Source organism: Apodemus sylvaticus, chromosome 6, assembly GCF_947179515.1.
Source record: "Apodemus sylvaticus chromosome 6, mApoSyl1.1, whole genome shotgun sequence".
Taxonomy (NCBI): Eukaryota; Metazoa; Chordata; class Mammalia; order Rodentia; family Muridae; genus Apodemus; species Apodemus sylvaticus.
The window spans coordinates 6,353,826-6,374,516 of record NC_067477.1 but is presented as its reverse complement, the minus strand read 5'-3'; the positions used below and the strand labels follow the sequence as shown (position 1 = coordinate 6,374,516).

At 39.7% G+C, this 20,691-nt stretch overlaps 1 gene segment (V, D, J or C); it reads right to left on the bottom strand.

Moving 5' to 3' along the window:
• Positions 1–19,245: 19,245 nt before the first annotated feature.
• Positions 19,246–20,138, bottom strand: LOC127686812 (immunoglobulin heavy variable 1-69D-like). The segment is given in 2 exon segments: positions 19,246–19,987; positions 20,069–20,138. Coding segments are annotated over 2 exon segments (447 nt in total).
• Between the last annotated feature and the right edge of the window lie 553 nt (positions 20,139–20,691).

Sequence of the window (20,691 nt, the reverse complement as noted above, 5' to 3'; positions counted from 1 at the left end):
AACTTTGTAATTTTATGAGGTCCCATTTGTCAATTCTTGATCTTAGAGCATAAGCTATTGGTGATCTGTTCAGGAACTTTTCCCCTGTGCCCATGTCCTCAAGGGTCTTTCCCAGTTTCTTTTCTATTAGTTTCAGTGTGTCTGGTTTTACATGGAGGTCCTTGATCCACTTGGAGTTAAGTTTAGTACATGGAGATAAGAATGGATCAATTCGCATTCTTCTGCATGCTGACCTCCAATTGAACCAGCACCATTTGTTGAAAAGGCTACTTTTTTCCACTGGATGTTTTTGGCTCCTTTGTCGAAGATCAAGTGACCATAGGTGTGTGGATTCATTTCTGGATCTTCAATTCTATTCCATTGTTTCACTTGTCTGTCAATGTGCCAATACCATGCAGTTTTTAACACTATTGCTCTATAGTATTGCTTGAAGTCAGGGATACTGATTCCCCCAGAATTTTGTTTGTTGTTGAGAATAGTTTTAGCTATCCTGGGTTTTTTTGTTATTCCAGATGAATTTGAGAATTGCTTTTTATAACTCTGTGAAGAACTGAGTTGGGATTTTGATGGGGATTGTGTTGAATCTGTAGATCACTTTTGGCAAGATGGCCATTTTAACTATATTAATCCTGCCAATCCATGAGCATGGCAGATTTTTCCATTTTCTGAGGTCTCTGTGTATTATCACACTGTTGTCTTTCACTTTGTTTAATGTCCACTTCCAAGTAAGTAAATACCATATATTTCTTTCTGGTCCTTGATTACCTCATTCAGGGTAATATTCTCATGTTCCATCTAATTTCCTGCAAATTTCATGATGTCTTTGTTTTTTATTAGCAGAGTAGTATTCCAGTCTGTTGATGGGCTATGTGTTCTTTACCCATTTTTCAGTTGAGGATCATGTAGGCTGTTTTCAGTTTCTGGCTACTACAAATAACGCTGCTATAAACATAGCTGTGTAAGTGTCCTTGTGGAATGGTGGAGAATCCTTCGGGTATATGCCTAGGAGATTTATACTTGGATCAGAACTAGTCCTAAATTATTAAGCAACTGCCACATTGATTCCTGAGGTGTTTTTCCAAGTGTGGACTCCCACCAGAAATCTAATCCTCTGCCTCTTCTTTGAACCTTCTGATAAGTCTCTCTCCCTACTCTCCCTACTTGTTTCATTAACTAAAGACACAATGAGTCCAAACAGTGCTGTCTATATACATATTGGTGTGCCATTCAGTAATACATAGGAACACCTAGCAACCATCCAAAAGAAACAGGATTACAGCTCCTTCCCTGTGGCACAGAGCTTAGGCTTCAGTCCTGAGGCCTCTGGCGGTAGCCCTTGGACCTCTCTCCTTCCGGATCCAGATCAGCCTGAGCGGCAACACCACATCTCCAAGTCCTGAAAGAGGCAAGTGGGACTTCCAGGCGGCCAGCTGGGAGAAGTCGGTGTGTTCCAGTGAATCCAGCAGGCCCGAGCAGGAGCCTTCAGGTGTCCGCTTCAGGGTCTGAACAGCTGGGACAACAACACCCTGTCTCCAGGCAGTGCAGGAGGTAAGCTGTGCACCAGAGGCCACCTGGGAAGGGCAGCTTACACTGGTGAGTCCAGCATTGACAACACCAACTAACACCAGTGAGAACTAGATGGCAAAAGGCAGACGCAGGAGCATCACTAACATAAATCAAGGCAATATGGCAACATCTGAACCCAATTCTCCTTTACCAGCATGTCCAGGATACCCCATCACACCAGTAAAACGAGATCTGGATTTAAAATCAATGGTCATGATGCTGGTACAGGAACACATGAAGGACATACTTAAAGAAATTCAGGAGAAAATGGATCAAAAGTTAGAAGCCCTTGCAAGGAAAACACAAAAATCATTGAAAGAAATCCAGGAGAATACAAAAGCCAATAATAAGGAAACACAAAAATCACTTAAAGAAATACAGGAGAACTTTGGTCAACAGGCTGCAGTCATGAAAGAGGAAACACAAAAATCTCTTAAAGAATTACAGGAAAGCACAAACAAGCAAGTGAAGGAGCTAAGCAAAACAAGCCAGGATCTAAAATCAGAAGTAGAAACAACTAAGAAAACTCAAAGGGAGACAACTTTGGAGATAGAAAGCCTTGGGAAGAAATCAGTGGACATAGATGCAAATATCAACAACAGAATACAAGAGATAGAAGAAAGAATCTCAGACGCTGAAGATACCATAGAAACCATGGACTCAACAGTTAAAGAAAATGCAAAAAGCAAAATGCTTGTAACCCAAAATATCCAGGAAATCCAGGACACAATGAGAAGACCAAACCTAAGGATTATAGGCATAGATGAGAGTGAAGATTTACAGTTTAAAGGGCCAGCAAATATCTTCAATAAAATTATGGAAGAAAACTTCCCTAACGTAAAGAGAGAGATGTCCATGAATATACAAGAAGCCTACAGAACTCCAAACAGCCTGGACCAGAACAGAAATACTTCCTGTCACATAATAATCAAAACACCAAATGTACTAAACAAAGAAAGAATATTAAAGGCAGTAAGAGAAAAAGGCCAAGTAACATATAAAGGAAGACCTATCAGAATCACAGCAGACTTTTCACCTGATACTATGAAGGTTAGAAGATCCTGGGCTGATCTCATGCAGACTCTAAGAGAACACAAATGCCAGCCAAAACTACTATATCCAGCAAAACTCTCAATCACCATAGATGGAGAAACTAAGATATTCCATGACAAAACCAAGTTTACCCAATATCTATCCACAAACCCAGCCCTACAAAGGATAACAGCAGGAAAACACCAATACAGGGAGGGAAACTTCACCCTGGAAAAAGCAAGATAGTAACCTTTCATCAAACCCAAAAGAAGTTAACCAATCTAATTTAAAAAATAACGTCAAAAATGTCAGGAAGTAACAATCATTATTCCTTAATATCTCTTAACATCAATGGACTCAATGCCCCAATAAAAAGACATAGACTAACTGACTGGATACGTAAACAGGACCCTACATTTTGCTGCTTACAGGAAACACACATAAGGGTCAAAGACAAACACTACCTTAGAGTAAAAGGCTGGAAGACAATTTTACAAGCAAATGGTCTCAGGAAACAAGCTGGAGTAGCCATTTTAATATCAGATAAAATTGACTTTCAACCCAAAGTCATCAAAAGAGACCCTGAGGGACACTTCTTGCTGGCCAAAGGAAAAATACAACAAGAAGAACTCTCAATCCTGAACATCTATGCTCCAAATGCAAGGGCACCCTCATTCGTAAAAGAAACTTCATTAAAGCTCAAAGCACACATTGCACCTAACACAATAATGGTGGGTGACTTCAACACTGCACTTTCCTCAATGGACCGATCAGGAAAACACAAACTAAACAGGGACATAATGAAATTAATTGAAGCTTTGGACCAATTAGATTTAACAGATATATATAGAACATTCTATCCTAAAGCAAAAGAATATACCTTTTTCTCAGCACCGCATGATACCTTCTCCAAAATCGACCATATAATTGGTCACAAGACAGACCTCAACAAATATAAGAAGATCGAACTAATCCCATGCCTCCTATCAGATCACTATGGAGTAAAAGTGGTCTTCAATAGCAACAAAAACAACAGAAAACCCACATACACGTGGAAATTGAACAATATGCTACTCAATGATACCTTGGTCAAGGAAGAAATAAAGAAAGAAATTAAAGACTTTTTAGAATACAATGAAAATGAAGACACAACATACCCAAATCTATGGGACACAATGAAAGCAGTGCTAAGAGGAAAACTCATAGCCCTGAGTGCCTCCAAAAAGAAAATGGAGAGAGCATATATAACCAGCTTAATGACACACCTGAAAGCCCTGGAACAAAAAGAAGCGATTTCACCCAGGAGGAGTAGAAGGCAGGAAATCATCAAACACAGGGCTGAAATCAATCAAGTAGAAACAAAGAGAACCATACAAAGAATCAACAAAACCAGGAGCTGGTTCTTTGAGAAAATCAACAAGATAGATAAACCCTTAGCCAGACTGACCAAAGGGCACAGAGAAAGTATACAAATTTACAGACTTAGAAATGAAAAGGGAGATATAACAACAGAAACTGAGGAAATCCAAAAAAATCATCAGATCCTACTACAAGAGCCTGTACTCAACACAACTGGAGAACCTGGAGGAAATTAACAATTTCCTTGACAGATACCAAATACCAAAATTAAATTAGGACCAAATAGATCATCTAAACAGTCCAATAATGCCTAAAGAAATTGAAGGGGTCATAGAAAGTCTTCCAACCAAAAAAAGCATAGGACCAGATGGTTTCAGTGCAGAATTCTATCAGACTTTCAAAGAAGAGTTAACACCAATACTCTTCAAATTATTCCACAAAATAGAAACAGAAGGAACACTACCCAATTCCTTCTATGAAGCGACAATTACGCTGATACCAAAACCACACAAAGATCCAACAAAGAAAGAGAACTTCAGATCAATTTCCCTTATGAACATCGATGCAAAAATACTCAATAAAATTCTTGCCCACCGAATCCAAGAACACATCAAAACGATCATCCACCATGATCAAGTAGGCTTTATCCTGGGAATGCAGGGTTGGTTCAATATACGGAAATCCATCAATGCAATCCACTACATAAACAAACTCAAAAAAAAAAAAACACATGGTCATTTCATTGGATGCTGAAAAAGCATTTGACAAAATTCAGCATCCTTTCATGCTTAAAGTCTTGGAAAGAACAGGAATTCCAGGCCCATACCTAAACATAGTAAAAGCAATATACAGCAAACCGGTAGCCAGCATCAAACTAAATGGAGAGAAACTTGAAGCAATCCCACTAAAATCAGGGACTAGACAGGGCTGCCCCCTTTCTCCTTATCTTTTCAATATTGTACTTGAGGTACTAGCTCAGGCAATTCAACAACATAAGGAGGTCAAAGGAATACAAATTGGAAAGGAAGAAGTCAAACTATCATTATTTGCAGATGACATGATAGTCTACTTAAGTGACCCAAAAAACTCCACTAGAGAACTCCTACAGCTGATAAAAAACATCAGCAAAGTGGCAGGTTATAAAATCAACTCAAGCAAATCAGTAGCCTTCCTATACTCAAAGGATAAGCAGGCTGAGAAAGAAATTAGGGAAATGACCCGCTTCACAATAGCCACTAATAGTATAAAGTATCTTGGGGTGACTCTTACCAAACATGTGAAAGATCTGTATGACAAGAACTTCAAGACTCTGAAGAAGGAAATGGAAGAAGACCTCAAAAAATGGGAAAACCTCCCATGCTCATGGATCGGTAGAATCAATATAGTTAAAATGGCCATTTTGCCAAAAGTAATCTACAGATTCAATGCAATACCCATCAAAATTCCAACTCAATACTTCACAGAGTTAGAAAGAGCAATTATCAAATTCATCTGGAATAATAAAAAAACCAGGATAGCTAAAACTATTCTCAGCAACAAAAGAAAGTCTGGGGGAATCAGTATCCCTGACCTTAAGCAATACTACAGAGCAATAGTGTTAAAAACTGCATGGTATTGGTACAGTGACAGGCAGGAGGATCAATGGAACAGGATTGAAGATCCAGAAATGAACCCACACACCTATGGCCACTTGATCCTCGAGAAAGAGGCTGAAAACATCCAATGGAAAAAAGATAGCCTTTTCAACAAATGGTGCTGGTTCAACTGGAGGTCAGCATGCAGAAGAATGCGAATTGATCCATCCTTGTCTCCTTGTACTAAGCTCAAATCCAAATGGATCAAGGACCTCCACATAAAGCCAGACACTCTGAAGTTAATAGAAAAGAAACTGGGGAAGACCCTTGAGGACATCGGTACAGGGAGAAATTTTCTGAACAGATCACCAATAGCGTATGCTCTAAGATCAAGAATTGACAAATGGGACCTCATAAAATTACAAAGTTTCTGTAAGGCAAAGGACACCATCAAGCGGACAAATCGGCAACCAACAAAGTGGGAGAAGATCTTCACCAATCCTACATCAGATAGAGGGCTAATATCCAATATATATAAAGAACTCAAGAAGTTAGACTCCAGAAAACCAAACAACCCTATTAAAAAATGGGGTACAGAGTTAAACAAAGAATTCTCACCTGAAGAACATCGGATGGCGGAGAAGCATCTTAAAAATGCTCAACTTCATTGGTCATTAGGGAAATGCAAATCAAAACAACCCTGAGATTTCACCTTACACCAGTCAGAATGGCTAAGATTAAAAATTCCGGAGATAGCAGGTGTTGGAGAGGGTGCGGAGAAAGAGGAACACTCCTCCACTGCTGGTGGGGTTGCAAATTGGTACAACCACTCTGGAAATCAGTCTGGCGGTTCCTCCGAAAACTGGGCACCTCACTTCTAGAAGATCCTGCTATACCACTCCTGGGCATATACCCAGAGGATTCCCCACCATGTAATAAGGATACATGCTCTACTATGTTCATAGCAGCCCTATTTATAATTGCCAGGTGCTGGAAAGAACCCAGGTATCCCTCAACAGAAGAGTGGATGCAAAAAATGTGGTATATCTACACAATGGAGTACTATTCAGCCATTAGAAACAATGAATTCATGAAATTCTTAGGCAAATGGATGGACCTAGAGAACATCATACTAAGTGAGGTAACCCAGACTCAAAAGATGAATCATGGTATGCACTCACTAATAAGTAGATATTAACCTAGAAACCTGGATTACCCAAAACATAATCTACACATCAAATGAGGTACAAGAAGAAAGAAAGAATGGCCCCTCGTTCTGGAAAGACTCAATGAAGCAGTATTCAGCAAAACCAGAACAGGGAAGTGGGAAGGGGTGGGTGGGAGGACAGAGGGAGAGAAGGGGGCTTACGGGACTTTTTGGGAGTGGGGGGGCTAGGAAAGGGGAAATCATTTGAAATGTAAATAAAAAATATACCGAATAAAAAAAATTAAAAAAAAAAAGAAAAAGAAACAGGATTACAGATTCTTCATCAGTCACCAAATACCAATAGACCCAAAGCACACTGGTGAACCACAGAAGTCCCTCTTCATCATATAATATTCTTTGAAAAACATTACTACATATTGTGTACTAAAGAGAAATGGCCAGAAATGCACCAAATGAATGTAAGACTCCTCAGTGGAAGACAACTTATACACTCACTGTAAGCACTTTGACAAGTTACGGAGTTCTACATTAATCCTTTATCACACACATTACACAGGAACACACACACACACACACACACACACACACACTACACTACACTACACTATACCACACCACAGCACAGCACATCACATAGATATTTCAATATTCAAGACTAAGTGCAGGGCTAATCTATTGTATATAAAAGAAAAATGTTGGTAATTTGACTTTTACAAATAAAACTAGATTATGTAAGTTCCTATGTTGTCTGTAGCTGTGGTCTTTTGAATATGTTTATCTGGTGTGAGGTCTTTCCTAGGGAACATAAGACTAATCCAATGGAAAGCAACTGGTAACTATATAGCAGACAGACACTATTGAATGCATCATATATGAAGGCCTATCTTGCAGATATCAAGGTCTGGAACTGTGTAAGATAATTTATTTATTTTCTCTCCCTATAGACATCATATCACATTCCTATGCTACAAAAACCTAGCTCATCAATTAGAAGAATATCCTCTTCCAAAGGGAACCCCATCTTCAGCCACCCCACATCTTAGACTGATTTCTCCCACTTCCTGAGAGATGTATTGGTGCTTCTTTAAAGCCTAGCACACAACAGCTATGTCACAGGGTCAACACAGTCAAGCACTCTCCATGTTTTGCCTTCCCAGCTGTGTGTTCCACATCCCAACAGAAGGCCAGAAGGGCAGAATTCAAACCCACAATATACCAACTCATTAACAGATACTTAGGTTTCAATGGGCTACTACTTTAAGTTCTGAAAAGTCTGATTGTGTTATTATACCCTTATTGGAAATAATGACAATTATGCAGATACCTGCACAAATTAAAACTGATAATGTTCTCCTATACATATCCAATAAAATGAAAACATTCTTTGTATATTACAACATAAAGCATGTTACTGGTATACCACATAATCACACAGGACAAGCAGTTATAAAAAGAGCCAAATTACCCTTAAAAATGATGCTTATTAATCAAAAAAGAAGAGTAAAAACCCTTGAGGACAGACTACATAATGCTTTGTTAACCCTAAAGTTCCTCAATGTTGGGAAACAACAGCAGCTGAGAGACACTGGACAACTTAAAAAACTGAGTAAATAACCAATAAATATACTATATAATGTACACCCTAGAATGGAAACCTGCAATTGTTTTGAGATGTGGACAACATTTTGTTTATGCATTTACAGGGAATGAAAAAAAAATGATTGCCAACAAAACTTGCAAGGATTAGGTCTGACCAGGAAATTTCTCTTATCAGCTGAGACCTGAAAGCCTTCCCAAAACTAACAAGACTGGTTGATTTGATTTCTTCAAGACATATATGCAAATCAAGTTCAAAAGGAAAGCCCAAATGATCAATTACACAGAGACTGGAAAACATATAAACCAAGAGACAACACACGGACTTAAGGGAAATCACATAGACTGGATAAAAAGAGATGGTGTTGGTTGTTGTGTTATGGTTACTATCATCTAGGGTAGTAGGTTAAATTTATTGTACATTGATATATAATTAAGGTTGTTTTATTTAAATTATTGTATATTGATAGAAATTTAAGGTGATTTTTTTTATTGTATACCAATAAGAATTTCAGATTGTTTTGTTTTTATTGTATATTAATAGAAATTTAAGTATATTTTATTTGAATCATTGCATCTTATAGAAATTTAAGATTTGTTTGTTAGACTATGTTGTACATAATCTGTTTAACTAAAGTTCCAGTTTTATTGTTTTTATAATTATTTTTTTCATGTTGATTGTTAATGTTAGGAAAAATAATCTTTAATCAAAAAGCAGAGTGTTAAGTGGAAGTTTCAGGATATGTCAGGTAAAGCAGACACATGGGGTATTTTGCTAAGGCAAGACCTATGGGTGGACACTTATTTGGAAAGAGTATAAACAAGACTCTATAGACAGTGACACCCACTTGACCAGCTAACTTTACATGTCTTTGTTACTGTATAATCTTCAGTGATTTTTGGCTTAGTTGAGAGAGACTTGGCAGAGCACATCCCCTGGCATCCCAGATGGTTCCAGTTGCTCCTGCTGACTCATGGAGATTTAGCAGAAGTCTTATGGTGTCTGCTAGATAGTGCCACCACTGCTGATTCATGTGAGGCATGCTGTCACTACTGGACTGCTGGAATCCTGAAAAAAAGGAGATTAGAATTGCTCCAAAACTATTTCTAAAATGGTCCACATCCCCTTGTCTTATATACTGTCTATTCACCCTACCTTTGCACGGTGGGCTAGGAAGAGTGTTGAAGCATTTATGAAATGTTATAAAAGTAGTTTTTTTTAAAAAATCTAAGCTTACAAAGAAGTAGCCTGATATTTCTGTAGTGAAGGTGAACCATGTTCTGAAATTACAGGGAATAAGCATTTTTGTGAAGACTGGTGTCATCACAGCAGGTAGACAATAATGAGGTAAATATGAACTCTCATGCCATGGGCATCCCCACTGATAATGGCATGCCCTTTCACTAATCACCATTTTCATCATATACACCAATTATCATCAGCTCAGAAGCCTGAGCTCTCTTGTAGTAGTATAAAATTTGGGCCCTGCAGTAGAATTTTCCAGCAGCTATCTGGTCAGTCCTCTATTTACAGTCTAACAACCATGCTTAATGCTGTCCTTGCTGTCCTTGTAGAATCTATCCAGTTTCAAATAAGGAAGTTCAAAATTCTGCTACACTATGATCCATTCCTGTTTCACATCTAGAAAACTAGCATTGCTTTGGAAATTCACTGGTATTTCATGTACTATTTTTAATTCAGTATACAGTTCCCTAGGTTCTCACTGAGAAATAGAGAAGATGACTCACACCAAAAGGAATCACTATGATGAGATTATCAGTTCTTAGCATAAAAATTTCTCATGCAGATGAACTCTGTGCTAGAGAAACATGCAAAACAAGTCAGTGTTTTCAGCTATGATTCTCGGTGTCAAGCCCCTGGAGATCATAGGTACCATATTTCTCTGTACTTACTGTTGTTTGAACATTTATTCAAACTGAACAGTCTTCAGCAAATAACTGATGAAGAGGACATCCATGTATCCCTAAACACTAGAAGTTAGTCTTGTGTCATTAAGTGTCCCTTCCCCCACAGCATTGAGCTGGACTTCCCAGCCCATTCTCGACATTCTTGGCTGGCAGCCCCTAGCCTTCCACTGGTGTTATCTCTGGCCTTTGTTCCACTGGGAACAATACAGCTGCTTTCACCTTGACAACCAAGGCTGCCTCAGGGCATTCTCACCTGGAGACCTGCAGAGACCTGCTAGACAACCCGCTGAGAAGTGGAGCCAAGGAGTTCTCGACCTTCTCCTTGATGGGGGGGGGGGACAGGACCTTCTCCTTGATGTGGGGGGGGCAGGGTTGTTTTCTAAAGACTATATATTTTGGCTAAAATATAGTAAAGTCAGTCTCTATCAGCAACTGTTGTCTTGACTCATTTCTCTTTCGTCCCCTTCTTGTTTATCCCCAGAATTCTCTTCTAGGTCTCCAGTTCACATGTGGCCACCGGCAGCTACAACTAGGGGTCACTCTCTAAGGGTTTTGGATCCTCTGGCTCCTCTCTCACAGGGCATGGCCCCTCAGGGAAGTGGGAAGCAGGAAGTGGAAAGCTTGATGTCACATGATGCAGCAGCAGCAGCAATGGTGTGGGCTATGGTGAAGCACCAATACAGTGCTCCAGGGGATGGGGGAGTACAATCAGAGGTGTGGGACAGCCAGAACTGGTTTAGGGGTCCCCGGCCTTTAAGAAACACATGGCTGTCAGGTTCTCAGGCAATCACATATCCAGGCACTGCTGGAAGCCTCAGAAAAGCTGAGAACAGAGTGGGGTTACATCACACTGGATCTAACCTGGGGGCCCAGGGGTGAGAGCAAAGCAAGAGCTTCAGCTGATCCCACAGTTATAGTATTTAGATTGAAGGGAGCAGACTTGTATTGAGCTTGGCCATGCTCATGTCTGGGGGCACAGAGAGGCTTTCTATGGGAGGTTAAATAGTAACTTTGTAGGTTAAGGTCATCTCTGTGGCTTCCCATTGGGGATTCGCATGAAAAGAGACAGCCCATGGTTTTAAGGCATTTATTGTCAATGTAGAAAGTGGATGAGTGAAACCATATCCCACTTCTCAGGGGTGGTCTGAGATTAAATATATTTTTCAGGTAGAAATATCTGTGAAGGAAAGCTTATTGGCTAGGCCCTCCTGGCCTCTAAGTACCTTATTAGAATGGTGATCTTTGTCTTGAGTCTGTGTGACCACAGGTCACAATTTTTTTCCTCATCAACATGTACAGGGGTTTGGGACATTGCCACATTTTTACTGGTGGCCACAAATCTATTGATGACTGTGGATAGTGGCAGGGGCCTGATACCCTTGAGCCATGAAAGCTCCTAATGTATTTTCAGGGTCTCCAGGGCTTCTAACCTTATCTCAACCAGCCATGTTACCTTTCCCATGGTCCCACAAGTGTCCTATATCAGGAAGTAATTACAGGGAAGAAAATTAGTACTGGGCGAGACTGAATATGGTAACAGTGATTATGTTTGGTCTTATAACTTAACCCTCAGATCTCATGAATAACACACTGGGTTGATAAATTCATTTTGTAATAGTAAAATAATTCAACAGTCATTCCAGTTATTTTCTAGGAAATGGAAATTGATTTAATAAGTGATCACTTTTGTTGAAGATATTGATCCAAATATGGTAGACATATACTCACATTGACATCATCCTAGGAATATGTGTACCAATATTAGGAACTTAAAACTTACCAATTTCTGATTTTTGCATGCAGGCTGATTAGTGAATCCCCTTATGCAAATAGACTGAATTCTTACTCTTTTTGCTCTTTTCTTTTGGCCAGGAGCCATTCTCACAGAGATATCAAAAAACCCCTCCTCTCAGCCATTTCCAGCGTGCTTTCTCTAGGCCACTTTTAGAAGGAAATGTACTAGTTTAAAGATTAGCCAAGTAAACTAGATGGTCAGTAAGTACAGAGTTCACCCAAGTGGGCTCGAACAAATGAAGCTCACCTGTGGTTAAGTTACCATAGCAACTCCTTTCCACTTCACCTACTCATGATTGAAATATGATGCCAAGTTCCTACTGCACCTGCCAAATCTTAGCTGAGACCCTGAGAGACAATTCTGAGAAACAGTCCCTGAGATATGATGCTAGCCCCCTGAGATTGTTCCCCGAATACAATGACTTTCCCCTTCACCCCTCCCCACACCTGCTTGCTTGCCTTTATAATTCCTTGGGTGAAAATTAAAGATTGACAGGTTGATCAGGACTCAGACTTGCTGTCCAGTTCTTTTGTGTCTGTCTTGTCTCTTGCCATTCCCCTAGGTGGTCCCCAAGACCCTGCTGATTTTCCTGTGTGCCACACCAACTCTAGGGTCTATTGTGTGACATGACAGTATGTCATTAAGGCAGATGGGAGAAAAATGCCCCTCGGGCTAGGCTCCCTGGAGGTCCCTGGCAGTGTGCTCACCTCTGGCCTTAGAAAGGACCTTGATGTTCTCTAAGGATATTGTGCTTCTTGGGTTATGGGTTCTGCACTCTGTCTTCTTTCTTCCCATTCTTAATTCTTTATACAGCACGATCCCAGCCTACAAGCTGGTTAATTGATAAAAGAGAACTTGGTATTCTGGTGGAAGGAAAAAGAGGATGTGGCAATTATGCCTACTGCTTTTAGTCCTAAACTCAATGAACTCATGTTGAATCTTAGTAAAAGAAAGTCTTGGAATGCTTTTCAACAGGGTCCATCTTTATCATTAGCCTTAGCAAAGGTAATGAATAGTTTGTAGCAGAAAAAATACAATGTGAAAAAAGTATAGGACTACTGATAAGCTATTGCTTTATACAGGTACTTATGATAAGAATGTAATAGATGGATAAAAACATTGACGGTTAGAAGGTCCTATAATTTTCTTGAGATTATGGACATAGATTAGCTTGATCCAGACCACATTGGTGTTTGCTGTTCAGGGCAATATAAAAAAGGCTCTTATAATGTGTAAGTGTTCATTTTTAAAGCATTTTGACTTCTGATGACAGAAGAAGGCTTTAAGCATAGAAATTGATCTGAAGATCTAAGTTCTCCTGTTGATTATTAACACAACTTTAATAAGTAACCACAAGTTAGAATCGAACACGATATGTCTGAGGTTCATGATCCTAGTTTGCTTTTGATCACGGTTCACAGGGTAAGAGTTCCTGTGAGCATCATGTCATGTTTACTTGCTGTTCTAATTAAGATGGAAATGTACCTTGTTTAGCAATTGTTTGAATGTTTCTGGAGGTGTGCCAACCTCGATCTGTTCCTCAATGTATTATGAATATACCTGACTAAAAAGTAAAGTTGCAGCAGATTCAAACCACTCTCTGGTGTGTCTGTCTGTCATCTCACCACACCTGTGCTTTCCTGAATACCAAAGCCCTGATTTTCCCTTGGTCATGACTCCCCCGGCTGGGTCAGTCCATGGTAGCTGGTGCCCGAATAGGGACTCTTTGGACAGGTAATCTTTCCCCCCTCTCTTTTTTTCTTCAAGGTAGCAGGTCGCCTCTTTCCAGGATGCTGCAAGTCTGCCGGTAAAGGATCACTGGTTAAGTGCAAGTAATCTTGATATAACATGGGGCAATTTGAGTCAAAGCAGGAACAAATGTTCCCCTCAGTTTTTAAACATATGATGGCTAATAGAGGTTTAAAGGCCTCAGATACTTTGTGTCAAGACTTCATAAGGCCCATCAGAAAAACAGTAACAATGCAGGACTTTATAAAAGCCTGCATAAATGCCTCACCAGCCATAGTGCAAGTAATGGCCTAAACTGCAGGTATGAAAAGTCAGAAGTACAGCACCTATGCTAAGAAAACATATGGAGGAGGGAGAGACTTCTCTGTATCCACTTGTTATAAGTGTAGAAAAACATAGTAAAAGCAATATATAGCAAATCGGTAGCCAGCACCAAACTAAATGGAGAGAAACTTGAAGCAATCCCACTCAAATCAGGGACCAGACAGGGCTGCCCCCTCTCTCCTTATCTTTTCAATATTGTACTTGAGGTACTAGCTCGGGCAATTAGACAACATAAGGAGGTCAAATGGATACAAATTGGAAAGGAAGAAGTCAAACTATCATTATTTGCAGATGACATGATAGTCTACCTAAGTGACCCAAAAAACTCCACTAGAGAACTCCTACAACTGATATACAATTTCAGCAAAGTGGCAGGTTATAAAATCAGCTCAAGCAAATCAATGGCCTTCCTATACTCAAAGGATAAGCAGGTTGAGAAAGAAATTAGGGAAATGACCCCCTTCACAATAGCCACAAACAGTATAAAGTATCTTGGGGTGACTCTTACCAAACATGTGAAAGATTTGTATGACAAGAACTTCAAGACTCTGATGAAGGAAATGGAAGAAGACCTCAAAAAATGGGAAAACCTCCCATGCTCATGGATCGGTAGAATCAATATAGTTAAAATGGCCATTTTGCCAAAAGTAATCTACAGATTCAATGCAATACCCATCAAAATCCCAACTCAATTCTTCACAGAGTTAAAAAGAGCAATTATCAAATTCATCTGGAATAACAAAAAACCCAGGATAGCTAAAACTATTCTCAGCAACAAAAGAAAGTCTGGGGGAATCAGTATCCCTGACCTCAAGCAATACTACAGAGCAATAGTGTTAAAAACTGCATGGTATTGGTACAGTGACAGGCAGGAGGATCAATGGAACAGGATTGAAGATCCAGAAATGAACCCACACACCTATGGCTACTTGATCCTCGAGAAAGAGGCTGAAAACATCCAATGGAAAAAAGATAGCCTTTTCAACAAATGGTGCTGGTTCAACTGGAGGTCAGCATGCAGAAGAATGCGAATTGATCCATCCTTGTCTCCTTGTACTAAGCTCAAATCCAAATGGATCAAGGGCCTCCACATAAAGCCAGACACTCTGAAGCTAATAGAAAAGAAATAGGGGAAGACCCTTGAGGACATTGGTACAGGGAGAAATTTTCTGAACAGAACACCAATAGCGTATGCTCTAAGAACAAGAATTGACAAATGGGACCTCATAAAATTACAGAGTTTCTGTAAGGCAAAGGACACCATCAAGAGGACAAATCGGCAACCAAAAATTGGGAAAAGATCTTCACCAATCCTACATCAGATAGAGGGCTAATATCCAATATATATAAAGAACTCAAGAAGTTAGACTCCAGAAAACCAAACAACCCTATTAAAAAATGGGGTACAGAGTTAAACAAAGAATTCTCACCTGAAGAACTTCGGATGGTGGAGAAGCATCTTAAAAAAATGCTCAACTTCATTAGTCATTAGGGAAATGCAAATCAAAACAACCCTGAGATTTCACCTTACACCAGTCAGAATGGCTAAGATTAAAAATTCAGGAGACAGCAGGTGTTGGAGAGGGTGTGGAGAAAGAGGAACACTCCTCCACTGCTGGTGGGGTTGTAAATTGGTACAACCACTCTGGAAATCAGTCTGGCGGTTCCTCCGAAAACTGGGCACCTCACTTCCAGAAGATCCTGCTATACCACTCCTGGGCATATACCCAGAGGATTCCCCACCATGTAATAAGCATACATGCTCTACTATGTTCATAGCTGCCCTATTTATAAGTGCCAGATGCTGGAAAGAACCCAGGTATCCCTCAACAGAAGAGTGGATGCAAAAAATGTGGTATATCTACACAATGGAGTACTATTCAGCCATTAGAAACAATGAATTCATGAAATTCTTAGGCAAATGGATGGACCTAGAGAACATCATACTAAGTGAGGTAACCCAGACTCAAAAGGTGAGTCATGGTATGCACTCACTAATAAGTATATATTAACCTAGAAACCTGGAGTACCCAAAACATAATCTACACATCAAATGAGGTACAAGAAGAAAGGAAGAGTGGCCCCTTGTTCTGGAAAGACTCAGTGAAGCAGTATTCAGCAAAACCAGAATGGGGAAGTGGGAAGGGGTGGGTGGGAGGACAGGGGGAGAGAAGGGGGCTTACGGGACTTTAGGGGAGGGGGGCTAGGAAAGGGGAAATCATTTGAAATGTAAATAAAAAATATATCGAATAAAAAAAGTGTAGAAAGAAAGGACATATGCAAAGACAGTGACCTGGAGAAAACAATAGGGGTAATAAGAAAAGAGGACCTCCTCCAGGAGTGTGTGCTCGATGCCAGAAAGGCAAGCATTGGAAAAAAAAAGTGCAAATCCACTTCCACTAGGATGGAACACACCTTATTAAAAAAAAACAAAAAACAAAAATATAAAAACAAAAACAAACAAACAAAAAACAACAAACAAACAAAAAACTAGGTCAGGGGCAACCTCTCAGCCCCGGAATTGAAAGAGAGGACCAAGATGATGTTATTGAACAAGAGTGTGCTCTTAACCCTGAGGCAACAGAATTTACTTCATGATCTGCCTAGAGCTACTCCAGGTAGTGCTGGGTTAGATCTAGCTTCTTATGAGTGTGTCATTTTGTCATCCTGGGAAGGAGTTACCTTGATCCCAACCTCAGTGATAGGAACATTACCACAAGGAACAGTGGGACTTATAACTGGCCGTAGTTCAAACTATAAAAAAGAATTTTGAGGTATTGCCAAGAGTGATTGATGGAGGCAGCACTGGAAACATAAAATTGATAAGACCTTTGAGAGAACCTTTATGTATAGATACATAAAGGACAAAGAGTAGCACAACTTCTTTTGTTGCCATATCTTAAACTGCCTAACCCTGTGTTAAAAGTAAATAGGGGACAAGGAAAGTTTAGATCCACTGATGTGGTAGCCTGGGTCTAAGATATTAGGGCCCAGAGGCCTTTTAAGATGGTAAGGATTAACGGAAGAGTAATTAAATAAAGCAAGAGTGAAACAAATTCTATATAATAAAGAATGGGATTTAATCATATTTAGAACAACTCCCCCTGAATAATGTGGAAGGACCTGATGACTGGCACCTGGAAAGAGCCGGATGCTTTAATTTCCTCTGGGAGGGGATATGCTTATGTGTTCCCACAGGATGCTGATTCCCAAGTCTGAATCCCAGATTGGCTTGTGTGACCGGTGACTGGTACAACAAAGAAAATAAAATCAGGAGAGATGGAAGACTAAAGTGAAACTGCAAAACCTTTTACTGACTCCCAGGAGACTGCCAAGGTGGACTCAGCTGAAGAATCTGACAAGAGAAGCTGTAGAGTTGGTGACTGCTCAACAGCAATCACAAACTCTTGAATTTGTTTTCCTTGCATTGTATGATTAATTGTTATGCATGAAGACTTACTAATTGTGTGGATTCTGGCATAGACAAACATATGACAGTTATGATTCTGGTGAAGCATCCTGCATATGTCATGTTGCCAGTAGATTGGAAGGATGAATCATGGTATGAAAATACAGCTATACAGACTTTAAAGAAATTGCAAGAATTAATAAGACCAAAGAGATTTGTAGCTGCCCTTATCCTAGGGATCTCAGCATTTATAGTCATACTCACTACATTTGCCATCTCAACTGCTGGCTTGGTTCAGGAAATGCATACTGCACAATTTGTCAATGATATGAATAAGAATATCTGATTGGCCTTGTCAGAACAAGCAGTGATAGACAGAAAGTTGGAGTCAAAGATAAATGCTTTAGAAGAGGTGGTCTTAGCTTTAGGACAGGATATAGTAAATATTAAGACCAGGATGGAGACTCGATGCCATGTTGCCTTTCCATATATTTGTGTTACACCTTTACCTTATAATGCTACTGAGCAATGGGAAAAGGTGAAGAATCATTTACAGGGAGTTTGGGCAGATTCTGAAGTTACTCATGACATGGAGATATTGCAGAGGGATATTGCAACAATTAGCAAAGCACATCTAGATAATACTCAGCTTGACTCATTGGCTAAAGGACTGGAAGCAAGAATTAAGTCTTTGAATCCTCTTGATTGGGTAGAATATTTTGTCTTAATTGGAATATTAAGGTTCATTATTATTATGGTCGTGCTGTTATTTCCTTGCCTTTTCAGACTTGTGCTGAAGTCCATTTACTCAGTGAAACGAGATCTAAAATGGTTGCATCTTAAAAACAAAAAACCGGGAACTGCCACACCAACTCCAATGTCATCTGTGTGACATGACAGGAAGTCATCAAGGCAGACAGGAAAAAATGCCCCTCAGGGCTAGGCTCCCTGGAGGTCCCTGGCAGTGTGCCCACCTCTGGCCTTAGAAAGGGCCTTGATGTTCTCTAAGGATATTGTGCTTCCTGGGTTATGGGTTCTGCACTGTGTCTTTCTTCTTCCAATTCTTAATTCTTTATACAGCACGATCCCAGCCTACAAGCTGGTTAATTGATAAAAGAGAACTTGGTATTCCGGTGGAAGGAAAAAGAGGATGTGGTGATTATGCCTACTGCTTCCAGTCCTAAACTCAGTGAACTCATGTTGAACCTTAGTGAAAGAAAGTCTTGGAATGTTTTTCAACAGGGACCATATTTATCATTAGCCTTAGCAAAGGTAATGATGAATAGTTTGTAGCAGGAAAAATACAACATGAAAAAGTATATGATTACTGATGAGCTATTGCTTTATACAGGTACTTATGATAAGAAGGTAATAGAAGGTTAGAAGGTCCTATAATTTTCTTGAGATTATGGACGTAGATTAGCTTGAGCCAGAACACATTGGTGTGTGCTGTTCAGGGCAATATAGAGAAGGCTCTTGTAATGTATGTGTTCATTATTAAAGCATTTTGACTTTGATGACAGAAGAAAGCTTTAAACATACCAATTGGTCTGAAGGCCGAAGTTCTCCTGTTGATTATTAACACAACTTTAATAAGTAACCACAAGTTAGAATCAAACACTATATGTCTGATGTTCATGATAATAGTTTGTTTTTGATCAAGGTTCACAGAGTAAGAGTTCCTGTGGGCATCATGTCATGTATACTTACTGTTCAAATTAAGATGGAAATGTATCTTGCTTAGCAATTGTTTGAGTGTTTCTGGAGGTGTGCCAACCTCGATCTGTTCGTCAATGTATTATAAATATGCCTGACTAAAAAGTAAAGTTGCAGCAGATTCAAACCGCTCTCTGGTGTGCCTGTCTGTCATCTCGCCACACCTGTGCCTTCCTGAATACCAAAGCCCTGATTTTCCCTTGGTCGTGACTCCCCCGGCTGGGTCAGTCCATGGCACCTGTTGATTGGGACACCACTTTCTGATTTTTGCATGCAGGCTGATTAGTGAATCCCCTTATGCAAGTAGACTGAATTCTTACTCCTTTTGCTCTTTTCCTCAATATTTAAACACAGGTTTGAGCAACTGCTTCAGTTATTCTTTGTGGTATTATCAACCTCCCAAACAGGTTCCTGTTCCTTCAGAATTTTTGACATGTTCCTGATATGAAATATTACACTGTGCCTTGCACAGTAATAGATAGCAGAGTCTTCCGAAGTCAGGCTGCTGAGCTCCAAGTAGGCTGTGTTGGACATTGTGTCTGCATCCAGTGTGGCTCTGTCCTCAAACTTCTCTTCATAGTTTGTTCTACCAATACTTGGGAGTATGTCTCCAATCCATTCAAACCCATGTCCAGGCTTCTGCCTCAACCAACTCATATAAGCAATAGGGAAGATATCTGAGTCAAAATCTTTGCATGAGAGCTTTACTGAAGATCCAGGGCTCCTCAGTTCAGAACCTGACTGTTGCAGATAAACCTGGGACTGGATACCTGTTGATAGAAAATAAAGTGGTAGATATTTCACTTCATCTTCTCTCTATACCTCAGGATAAAGACAAGAGATACACTTACCTGTAGCTGCTGCCAGGAGATAGAACATGATCCAAATCCCGTCCATGTTAGAACCACTGTGCACAGGGACTAGAGGGCACTAATGTGGTGCTGTAGATGTGTGGACATTCTGTATTTACAACCACAGACTATAATTTGCATATTCATGAAGAAGAGTAATTATTAGATCATTACATGTGATAAATACTATCACATCTCTTTGCAACCATTTCAAAGGCTGAGACTGAATGAATACATTGTCTGCAGTTGCAAAGCTACTATGAGAATTTAAATGAGAGCCAAGACAATAAGCTTCCAGTTTGCTTTATCCCTATCTCCACATATCCAAATCTCCAATTCATTATGGGTGATAAAATAGAAGATAAAACTCAATAAAGCAATTTGAAGGTTTTGCAGAAATGACTGATCAAGAAAAGCATGAAAAGCCAATTAAGGCATAGTCTGCTTACAAGGGACAATTTGCCTAGTCTAGGAGATGAGATTTTACACTGTTGGCTTTATGAAGGAGTAGAATTAGTGTTTTCTGATATCTGTGTGCCCATTGCTAAAATAGATTTTCATTACTTCCTTGTGACAATTGTTACAATTGTTAGATGTCCCACAAGAAGATCAAGCTGCAGAAC